This window comes from Rutidosis leptorrhynchoides, chromosome 10, assembly GCF_046630445.1.
Source record: "Rutidosis leptorrhynchoides isolate AG116_Rl617_1_P2 chromosome 10, CSIRO_AGI_Rlap_v1, whole genome shotgun sequence".
NCBI lineage: Eukaryota > Viridiplantae > Streptophyta > Magnoliopsida > Asterales > Asteraceae > Rutidosis > Rutidosis leptorrhynchoides.
The window spans coordinates 39,343,737-39,356,568 of NC_092342.1; the positions used below are offsets into that span (position 1 = coordinate 39,343,737).

At 32.5% G+C, this 12,832-nt stretch overlaps 1 protein-coding gene across 1 annotated transcript; it reads left to right on the forward strand.

Annotated features, from left to right (window-relative positions):
• Positions 1 to 1,930: 1,930 nt before the first annotated feature.
• On the forward strand, positions 1,931 to 2,926 carry LOC139872985 (histone H2A). Its single transcript, XM_071860913.1, has 2 exons — positions 1,931 to 2,189; positions 2,474 to 2,926. Exons 1-2 carry the CDS (start codon positions 1,980 to 1,982, stop codon positions 2,717 to 2,719), a joined length of 456 nt encoding a protein of 151 aa, XP_071717014.1. The 5' UTR covers positions 1,931 to 1,979; the 3' UTR covers positions 2,720 to 2,926.
• The last annotated feature ends 9,906 nt before the right edge of the window (positions 2,927 to 12,832 follow it).

The following is a 12,832-nucleotide window of genomic DNA, read 5'->3' on the forward strand; positions in this document are numbered from 1 at the left end:
CCTAAATTACAAACCGTGTATATCAATGCGTATAGCAATATAAAGACACGGGAGAATGAAAAACACTATAACCCCAAGGTAATGGTAGAAGAAAATAACTTCCTCTGGTGGTAGATGAAAAAGAAAAATGACAGATATGAAAGTTAGGAGTATATCAAGAATCAGAACTGGATGAAGCATTTCACAATCTTTTGGAAGTATGAAATGAAGAAGAAGATGTAGGAGTGGTGAAAATAATGAAACGGAAGTGTTTAATTTATAGCAAAATATCAGACATAGCAATCGAGGCAGATTACGCATTTAATCAAAGAAAATCATAATTTCCGCAAATTCTAAAGAATCAAATCTTATTTAGATAATGAAGATTTTCTATTCCTTAAATTCCGAAAATCAATCGTTACTACGTCAACAGTTAAGGCGAATCTCTATTCCTTCAATTCACTATTTTACGATAACTTCTCTCATATGCTTCGAATAATCGGATTGTTTTATCCATATTATTCAACGGTGATAAAACTCTATTTATCAACACATATACGTCATGAAAATATTTTTATTGTTAGTCATGACGACATCACTCAAATTTCGGGACGAAATTTCTTTAACGGGTAGGTACTGTGATGACCCGGAAATTTCTGACCAAATTTAAACTTAATCTTTAACGTTTCCGACACGATAAGCAAAGTCTGTAAAACTGAATCTCGAAATTTTTGAACTACTTTCATATATTCAAATACCTTTCAGTTATTCTTGATGATTCGCGAACAATTATATGTATATAGATACATATATATATACTATAACTTGAAACGTAACAATGTATTAATTGTTTGATACCGTGCATTAAACTTATTGGTTTAAATATTTATTTGAATATATATGATAAGTTGAAATATTAATTATATGAATAACTTGCGACGTATATTTAAAACGTGTTTATGAATGTTGAAAATATATATTAACTTGGTCATAAAACGATTTGTTATTATATATATATATTAACAAATAGTGAGACAATGATTTATAGAAGTAAATGACCAAAACACTAGAAAGTTTAAGATACACTTTGAATGATATAGTTTATTGATAATTTAAGACTATATTTTGACAAAGGTACGAGTCACAAAACGTAAATTGCGAGTTTTCTAAGCGTACGAAAATGCGTTCGAGAAACCGGAACCGGGACATGAGTCGAGTGACAACGTACGAGTCATCGGAACGAAAATTACAAGTCAACCATGCACATGAATTTAATATAATATATAATTAATTAAAAAACATATCGTATCGGATGCTTTTAAAAAAGTGGAGGGCCATTTTTTGCTGCTTTGAACGAAGTAATGGACAATATGAAAGGCGTTCAAAAGAGAATCGTTATCAATTTTAGAGAACCACCTACCGAATCGGTTAATGCTAAAAAGTTGAAAAGGATAGAAATAAGAAATTGGCTCAAGGAGCGAAAATGGATGCTTTTGACGAATCTATCAAAGACGCTTGAGTGCTTTGTTCGTGTGACGCCGGTTGTTCTCTTGGTCTTTAGATATGTCTTAATCTTCCGGTAGTCTCGGTTGCTTGATTTGTAAGTTCAAAGGAGATTTGATGAACCTGAGTTTTTATATAAAAGTTTACTGTATTAGTTAAATAATAAGAAAATTAAAATATAAAAAATGTCAAAAGGCTGAACGAAAGTATGAAATGTAATTTAGGCGGGAACAATGAATTTTCGCCACACTTTTCAAATACAGTAAAATTTGATTTTTTGATAGAAGACTTCTCATTGGTCCATTTAAGTTCTCAAGGATTACATATCATTTCTAATCCAACGGCTGATATTTACCCATTTAACGATCCGAAACCCTCCCCCTGGCAACTAATTGGAGTATAAATAAACAACATCAAATGATTTCTCATCATCAATCAATCATCTCAATTCAATCTCAATTCAATTTCAAATCAAGTTTAATTTAATTCAGAAAAAGATGGACGGAGCCGGAAAGACAAAGAAAGGTGCCGGAGGAAGGAAGGGCGGCGGTCCAAGGAAGAAGGCGGTTACTCGTTCAGTCAAAGCCGGACTCCAGTTTCCGGTCGGAAGAATCGGTCGTTATTTGAAAAAAGGACGTTATGCTAAACGTGTTGGAACCGGTGCTCCGGTTTACCTCGCCGCCGTACTTGAATACCTTGCCGCTGAAGTAAGTTTTCCGATTCAATTCACATTAGTACATATTTTCAGTTATAGATCTGTAATTGAAATACACATGAATGACCTTCAATTGATTATGACGATTCATGAGTTTAATTTGTATATTAATGCTTCATCATGAATTTCATCAATTACTAGTTAATTTTACAAAATCCTCTTTTATTATATGATTCAGTAATTACCACTGATTTATAGATCTGAACTTCAGTAGCTATCACTATTTTGAAGATATTATTATTAATTTATTAATAAATGTTTATATGAATTTTGCAGGTTTTGGAGTTGGCTGGAAATGCAGCAAGGGATAACAAGAAGAACAGAATAATACCAAGGCATGTGCTTCTAGCAATTAGGAACGATGAAGAACTTGGAAAACTATTGGCTGGAGTAACAATTGCACATGGTGGTGTATTACCTAACATCAACGCTGTTCTATTGCCTAAGAAGACTGGTGCTGCTGCTGCTACTAAAGAACCTAAATCTCCGTCAAAAGCAACCAAATCCCCTAAGAAAGCTTAATTTGTTCACTAGGAGTTTGATAGTATATGGTTCTATTTTGCTTGTGTTTGTAAGTTCAGCTTTTAATTCTAAGATTGCTTGAATATTTGCGACAGTTGATTTATCTAGCAGAATACAATGCAAATCCACTTGTTTGATAGTATTCGATCTTCATGAATTATAGTCAAATGTTCTTGCAATGTTTGTTATTTAATTCAGTTTTATTCACTAATTGTTTGAAGTATTGAACTCGATGAAGCAACTCTTAAATATGTATGCTTTAATTCATATTAATCATCTCTCCACAACTTATAGATCAGAAATTGTTAATTTATTTTCTTTTTTGTTGTTATAAAAAGAAATGAAAATGGTGAAAAAGATGATGAAGAAGCAACTGGACACCCCATTAAACACTCGTGGTTTTATATCATTTAAATATTTATAATAATATCAATAAGAATTACAAGATCAACTGAAACTTAAAAAGTTTTATAGGGGTATGTTTGACACGTTAGCTTGTGGTAGCTTATGAGAGTTTATAGGAGCTTGAGCTTATGATTTCTATAAGCTCCATGTCATAAGCTTTGTTTGGGGTGTGTTTGGATGAAAGTAGCTGGAGCTGGAGCTTATGAGATAGAGCTGGAGCTGGAGCTTATTTTTTAAGCTGGTAGCTGGAGCTTATTATTTTTTATAAGTGTTTGGTAAATTAGCTGGAGCTTATTTTCTAGTTCATAAGCTCTACTTTTTTTCATAAGCTACTAAAAGTAGCTTATTTTTTCAGAGCTTATGATTTTCATAAGCTCTACTTTTTTTCTCTACCAAACAAAGCTTATGACTTGTAGCTTATTAAAATTATAAGCTCAAGCTCCTATAAGCTCCCATAAGCTCCAACAAGCTCGTCACCCAAACACACCCTTGGTAAACAAAAAAAGTAGAGCTTATGAAAATCATAAGCTCTAGAAAAATAAGCTACTTCTAGTAGCTTATGAAAAAAAGTAGAGCTTATGAATTGGAAAATAAACTCCAGCTAATTTACCAAACACTTATAAAAAATAATAAGCTCCAGCTACCAACTTCAAAAATAAGCTCCAACTCCAGCTCCAGCTCCGGCTACAAGCTCCAGCTCCAGCTAGTTTAATCCAAACACACCCTAGAACTGGTTAAGGTTTAGCCGGCTGTAGAGTTTCGTTCATCGACTTTGTTTCACCGGGTTCAGGTTTTGGAGTGACTCATGTTGCTTGCTGGTTTGAGTTCTGTCTTCAACTGGCGATTTGGGTCACTAGACTGTATATTGTGTCGTGGATCTCATGAGAGATCGCTTGGCCCCGCGTCTCGCTTTCTTCTTACTTGGCGTTTGAAATGAATCTTCTTCTGTCACGCCCTATGTCGCAGCTTTTTCTCATGGACACTACTTCTTTCAAGATCTGTTTCGTGATTTCATGACTTTACAAGCGGTTGGGGCTCTTGAATTTCAAGTATACTATTCTGGTATCCATTTATAAGGTTCTTATCGGTGTCTTTTTTTATTTTTATTTTTATTAAGTTTTGACGAGATTTGCTCCCAGAGTTTGGTTGTCTTTGGTTCTGCATAAGATTGTGTTTGCGGCTTTGTGGTTTGTTAGACGTAGTTTTAGGTGACCCCTGGTTCAGGTTTATTGTGGGTTGCGATGGCTATTGTGGTGGGTGCATTAGGTTCGTAGATAGTTTTGTATACATTAACGGTTATTTATAGAGTAGATAACCCTATAATCCTAACGGACCTATGCCTACAAATTGGACTTAGGCTTAACCTATTATCTAACAATCCCCAGCAGTCCGAACGGTGAAATCACGAAAGTTCGGACGGTAACAAACAATAATAAACATTATATAAAGACAAGAATTTTTCTATTCTCATTTGTTGCACCGAATTGACTGATTTCGCTGATATCGTTGCGTATTGCTTAACTGCGTTTCATCTTCCGTAACGTCTTTTTTATACATCGTGGCTTTTGTTTTGCCTAAGTATTGAGCATGACTTGGGCAGAGAACTTTGTCGACGATAACAATTTTATCAACGCTGCAAATAAGATTTTTGACTAAATTTTTTGTTTTTCCGGAGTTTAGAACCTAGTCAAGTTAGGCGGCTAATCTCACACCGATTATTACAAAACTTATAATCAAAAGGATAGAAACGAGATATTTGAAGCGGCTAGTAGAAAACGCATAACTTGAATAGGGTGGCTTGTTCATGGTTGTGAAACTTTTGGTTTTAAAAAAAAATGGTTTAAAAAAAATGGTTTGAAAAAAATGTGATGGAGATAAAAAAAGGCAGCTATGTTCCTAAAAATAAACAGAATTTGTAGAGGGTTGTTTAGATCAATTGAATTTATTTCAATATTTAAATAGAAAAAAAGGGCATGTAGATAGCTTTTCAACTAACAAGGATACATGTAGCCTACTTACGAAACCTGGATTCAATCGGTTTGTTGGAAAAAAAAAATTTAAAAAATACAAAAGGAAAGTGGCTTGTGATTGGAAACAAAGCATGGACAAATAGATGCATGTGCCGTTATGTGATGATAGTTCGATTGTTTTTTTCTTTTTCTTTCAAGATAGGATAGATTGAAATGGATGAATAACGAAACAAAAGGTGGAGATGAAGGTTTGACGGGCGAAATAGAGACAGCGATTCGTGACGGCCGACTAGGTCTCATGATCAGACCTCTCTGATACCATTTTAAACAATGTAAACTCCGTGAATATTATTAATTACATTAACGATTACTTATAGAGTAGTTCCATAGAGACCTAGCGGACCCAAACCCACATATTTGAACTTGGACTTAACCTATCATTTAACACTAAGATGAGTCAACGTCATTGTAGTTAGGGTTGTTTGTTAAGGGACTTTTTATTTGTTGTTTACAAGTTGGTTTTCAATGTGAGAGGTGATACTCAAAAATCATATTTTGATTCACACACGTCAATTTATATTTATTGACAAATTTGATATTGTTTTGATTCTAAACTCTGATATCGTCTAAAAAATCACGATTTACCACGATGTTAGCCCATTTTTATTAAAGTAGTTAACTTTGTCGAAGATTTTAGTGTTTATTTGCTTTGTTTTGTATATCAAGTGATTACTTAGGTGACGGAAGAAGTATCGAATAAAACGGGGTCAAAACAAAAAATCTATAGCGAATACGATGAAAAAAAAGTTATGGTCCCGAAAACCAAATCAGGTCACACATGGAGTTTACCCTGTAGTGACCCGAACTTTTCCATGATTATATATTAAATGAAAACTATATTTGCATGATTAAATGTTCCAACATGTTAAGTAATCAAACTTGTTAAGACTTGATTTATTGAAATGTGTTATGTAGTCAATTGGTCACCCAAATTGTTCGACGATTCACGAACATTAAAACTTGTAAAAACCGACATGATATATATATATATATATATATATATATATATATATATATATATATATATATATATATATATATATATATATATATATATATATATATATATATATATATATATATATATTTAACATGTTATTATAATGAGTAAGTATCTCACCAAGTACTTTAACAATGAGTAAGATACATAAAATGAAAGTAGTAAATTAAGAAAACGCCAAATGATATATATAACGACTATCGTTATAACAACGTCTTACTAAATACATATGTATCATGTTAAGATATTAATACACTATGTTTAACATGATAAAATGAAAATTAAATATACCATTAAGTGTATTAACAAATGAACTACATATGTAAAACAAGACTACTAACATAAGGATTTCGAAACAAGCTATATATGTAACGATTATCGTTGTAACGACGTGTTATTATATGTATATTGTATTAATATATATTCATACACCATGTTATCATGATAATATGATAATTTAACATCTCATTAGATATAATAAACAGTGGGTTAACTACATTAAATGAGATCGTTAACTTAAAAGTTTCAAAAACAACACTTACATGTAACGACTAACGATGACTTAACGACTCAGTTAAAATGTATATACATGTATTGTATTAAGATGTATTAATACACTTTTGAAAGGCTTAAGGACATATATCAAAATACTTATACTTAACAAAAATGGTTACACTTACATTCCCATTCGTTTTTCATCAAGAATTTTAGTCGTATTCATACCCGTATTATACACAGCTTCTAGACGTACTTACTATGGGTATATACCAATAGGAACTAGCATGGGATTTCACTCTTGATTATGTCATGCATGACTAATCAAGTTTAACTTCTACCATGAACTAGTCAACTAACAAGAACTCCTTTTAACCCCACTCACCACTCACCATTCACTTTATTTCATTTCCATTTTCCTTTCTAATTCCCTCTCAACACACACACACACACACACACACACATTAATAAAAAATTTTACAGTAATCTAATCATCATCTTCATCAAAAATTACTTCAAGAATCAAGCTATAATCATCATAGGAAGAACACTTCAAAAACACTTCGAAAATCCTTTCAAGCTTACTAGATTACTTCCAATCTTGCAAATCCATTTCAAGTGATCATCCAACCTCAAGAAATCTTTCTTATTTACAGTAAAATATATTTCTAATTCAAGGTAATACTCATATTCAAACTTTGATTCAATTTCTATAACTATAACAATCTTAATTCGAGTGATAATCTTACTTGAACTTATTTTCGTGTCATGATTCTACTTCAAGAACTTTCATTCCATCCAAGGATCCTTTAAAGCTAGATCATTTCTTGTCACTTACAGTAGGTTTAGCTACTATATTTGAGGTAGTAATGATGTTCATAACATCATTCGATTCATATATATATAACTATCTTATTCGAAGATTTAAACTTGTAATCACTAGAACATAGTTTAGTTAATTCTAAACTTGTTCGCAAACTGTAACGACCCTGGATTTTCCAAAGTTTATTTATTAATAATTGTTATTATTAATACGATTAAACGAATGTATGTTATTACATTTACTTGTTACCATGATTGCCCATACTTGACTTTAATTGCCCGAAACGTCTTTGTGACACACGTACATTACACGGATAATATTTTCAAGTATTATTTACATTCATGATTAAGTTTTATTAATCATTTTGATTAACTATGGTTATTAGTTAATTACTTGGGCTTTAATTGGACTTATTTGTTAATTATTGGAACTTGGGCTTGTTTAATGTTAATTGACTCTTGAATGAGGACTTATAAGCCCAACCTACTTCTTAATGGACCTTTTAGCCCAATCTACCATGTGTAAGTATTACTTGTAAATGGAAACTAGTTAGTTAAGAACATTGGAATCTAGTTAACATATAATCTCCATGTAAACCCATCTTTTATCCACACTTTTAAGGCTTTACATACAAGGAACCATTGAACTCTTGCCTCCCTCTTTTTTTTCTGCTGCAGCCGTGGGCTTCCAAGGAGTGGAGGGAGTTCAAATTCTTTTTTTTTGTATTACTTCTACTTGCATTTTGCTCTCTTTTTCTCACACACAAAACACTCTCATACTTGCAACTCTTTTACTCTCTTTTTCTCTCTATACTTAGTAAGTAGCTTGAACTTTCTTTCCTTCTTCTTTTCTTGTTAAAACCAAAATCAAGAACACCCTTAATCATCATAATTCTTTGTTTGTTTCAATCTTTTGTTACTTGTGTTGATTACTAGTAGTTGTTTGTTATTTACTTACTAGTTTCAAGAATCAAACTTACTAGTTTCATTCTTCTTTTATCTTGTAATTTCAAGAACACACAAGAACTAAACTTACTAGTTTATGTTCTACATATATTGTTTCAAAAGATTTAAGGTTCATGTGTTGTAAATCATACTTGTAATTCATGTTAGTAAACTTTAAAGTTTACTTTCTTAAAGATCAAACTTTGGTTTGAATCTTTAAAGTATGCAACCCATGAACTCATTTACTTGTTTACTTAGCTTATTTATTTCACTTACTTGCACTTTAATTTCATGATTTATGTTCTTGTTGGTCAAATGTTACTAGTTAACTTTGATCTCATTAATCTTGAACTAAAAGTTAACTTTAAAAGTTCAAGAACATGTAAGTAAGCTTTCTTTAATTATAACTTTGTACACTTATGTTAGATCTAGACTTTTAAGTCTTGGATCTTCAAGATCAAACTAAGAACTATGTTCTACAACTCAAGATCTTGATTTCATAAGTTTACTTTCAAGTTTGTAACTTATTATTAGTTTTAAAGTTCATGTATGTGTTAGATCTAAGACTTTGATGCAACTTTGGTTCATCAAACTTCATACAACTCTTAAGTGAGTTGTGCTACATGTCTTAGACCTACACTTGTGTCATAATAGTCAAAACTTATTTAATATTACTTTTACATTTCATGTATGTGTTGAATCTAAGACTTTGATGTAACGTTGGTTCATCAAAACACTTGCAACACTTAAGTGGGTTGTGCTTCATGTCTTAGACTTACACTTGGGTTATGATGGTCAAACCTTGGTGAAAATGATGCAAACACATCAACGAGTTGTACACTTGAAGCTATATGCATTAAGGATGAGAACCGTGATAAGCATCGAGCACCAAGACCACCGGAACCCACTATTTTTCTGTTTTCTGCCTAATGTTTTCTGGGTTCTGTAACAGACCAGTACACCTAGGCTACTGTAACCTTGATTTTCAGATAGATATTTTCGAGTAGATAATTTTTCATATAGGACTCGTCTTAATCCGAGTTACGGTTTAGGATTTATGGCCCTCCGATCGTCACTATGTCCTTTTAATGTTGTGCAGAAATTTCTGACCTACTCGTACTTACACCATCGCCACGGTCAAACGAAGATGAGTTTGCTTCTGTAAATTTTACCACACTTAAAGGACTCATATACAAAGCCATGGCCACTGGTCTCACCTTAATTCAGTAAGGGTAGAGGCCGTAGTGACTGATCGAAGTCAGCTTTTATTTTAAACTACTTTCATGAACGAAATTTACTTTACGCCTTTTGTTTGATGATGAATGATGATGACCCTTAAGACCTTATTTACATACTTTTAAACCTATTCAGACGATTTACTGGCTTAGTACTATTTGACTTAGGTTGAGGACCCGTTTGGACAACCTTCATTACTTGCTTACTTTCCGAGTCATACTTTACCGCTACTTTATCATTGTGAGTTATAGCATTCCCTTTTTACTTTAACTATTTTGGAAACTGAGAATACATGCGCATTTTATGTTTTACATACTAGGCACGAGTACTTAAACTTATATATGTGTGGGTTATACAACGGCATAAACATTCCCTTTAGCTCGGTAACGTTTAATCATTGGTTTTTGAACCGTGAACGCGAATCTTAGATATGGATCCATAGGGTTTGACATCCCCACTCGGGCTAGTCGTGCTAGCATTTAATGAGTGTTTAATATTTCGTAGACATACGCACTTGCCAAGTGTACTTTCAGGGGGTATAAACGTTAAGTTAGTTACCAAGTGCCCACGGTTAACATATACTTTATCATACTGTTTTGAAACGCTCTTTGTAGCACTGAAATCTCGTGGCCTACCTTACATACTATTATACTTAAACTATAGCTCACCAACCTTTGTGTTGACATTTTTAAGCATGTTTTTCTCAGGTGCTTAAGGTTATTTGCTTCCGCTGTCGTGCTAGTCTTGCCGTAGACACCCGCTGCTCTAGTGTTATCACCGCATGAACTGTTTATCTTGTATTCAAACTTTAATACATTTGAAACTATGTTTTGTAACGACCTAAGGGTCACATACATTTATTCATGCTTGCTATTCGTAGAAGCATACTGTTGGTTTAAAACAATTGATGTCGGTTATGACATCATCTTTTTATCGTGAATGCAACTTCTTTTGAAACAGCATATAGTACTTAACCTTGTAATGATCCTGTTGTTGATGATTCGTACACGATGGTTTTGTACGGGGCATCACACAAACAAAGTTAATCCTTCTAACTTAACTTTTAAAATCAACTAAATACATATTCTATATCTATATGATATGTTAACTTAATGATTTAAAACCTGGAAACACGAAGAACACCTTAAAACCGGACATACGCCGTTGTAGTAAAACCGGGGGCTGTTTTGGTTTGGATAATTAAAACCTATGATAAACTTTGATTTAAAAACTATACTTCTGGGAAAATGATTTTTCTTATGAACATGAAACTATATCCAAAAATCATGGTTAAACTCAAAGTGGAAGTATGTTTTTCAAAATGGTCATCAAGACGTCGTTCTTTCGACTGAAATGACTACCTCTACAAAAATGATTTGTAACCTATAATTCCGACTATAAACATATACTTTTTATGTTCAGTTTCATAAACTAGAGTTTAATATGAAACCATAGCAATTTGAATCACTCAAAACGGATTTAAAACGAATAAGTTATGGGTAAAACAAGATTGGATAATTTTTGCTTGTTGTAGCTACGTGAAACTTGTAACAAACTTATACAAATCATAACTTAACCAACTTACATTGTATTATACATGTATTCTAATATATATTATGTAATCTTGGGATATCATAGACACGTATACAATGTTTTGACATATCATATCGACCCATCTATATAATATATTTTGGAACAACCATAGACACACTATATGCACTAATGTTTGAGTTAGCTATACAGGGTTGAGGTTGATTCTAAAATAATATATATAGTTTGAGTTGTGATCTAGCCTGAGGCTTGTATACACTGGGTCGTGGATTGATCCAAGATAATTTATATTAATTTATTTCTGTACATCTAACTGTGGACAACTAGCTGTAGGTTACTAACGAGGACTGCTGACTTAACAAACTCAAATCATTAAAACGTAATAAAAAATGTTGTAAATATTTTTTTTGTCATACTTTGATATATATGTACATATTTGTATAGGTTCGTGAATCGACCAGTGGCCAAGTCTTATTTTCCAACAAAGTGAAAATACGTGAAAGTGAGTTATAGTCCCACTTTTGAAATCTATTATTTTTGGGATGAGAATACATGCAGTTTTATAAATGTTTTACAAAATAGACACAAGTGATCGAAATTACATTCTATGTTGAATTATCGAACCGAATATGCCCCTTTTTAGCTTGGTAGCCTAAGAATTGGTGTTTATGATAATTGCCACCAATTGATGCGAATCCTAAAGATAGATCTATTTGGCCCAACAAGCCTCATCCGAGATACGGATGCTTTAGTACTTCGATTTATCATATCCGATGTGAGTCCCGGAATGATGGGGATATTCTATATTCATCTTGTTAATGTCGGTTACCAGGTGTTCATCATATGAATGATTTTTATTCAGATTGCATGTTATTGAGAAATGGAAATGGAAATCTTGTGGTCTATTATTACGATTTGATAAATATATAGGCTAAACCTATAACTCACCAATATTTTTGTTGACGTTTAAAGCATGTTTATTCTCAGGTGATTATTAAGAGCTTCCGCTGTTGCATGCTAATTTATGGACAAGAGTTGGAGTCAGCATGCTTGTATAATATTGTTTAAAAACTGCATTCGAAGACATATATTGTTGTGTAATATTATTGTAAACCATTATGTAATGGTCGTGTGAAAATGCTATATTTTAGATTATCATTATTTGATAATCGTCGTAATATTTTAAAGGTTATGGTTTGTTTTAAAATCGAATGCAGTCTTTGAAAAATGTCTCATATAGAGGTCAAAACCTCGCAACAAAATCAATTAATATGGAACGTTTATAATCAATATGAACGGGACATTTTAGTTGGTATCCGAGCGTTGGTCTTAGAGAACCAGAAATTTGCATTAGTGTGTGTTTAACCGAGTTTGTTAGGATGCATTAGTGAGTCTGGACTTCGACCGTGTTTTCTTTAAAAATGATTGCTTAACATTTTTAGATGGAAACTATATATTTTTACATGTAAATATTATGTGATATATTAATCTCTTAACGTGTTTAATATTGTGTGATAGATGTCTACCACTAGTACAAATACCATCGACTCACCTAATAATAATGAAGAGTCGAATATATATTGGGAAGATTCACAAGTTCCTGAAGAACCGGAAGAAGAGGAACCGGAA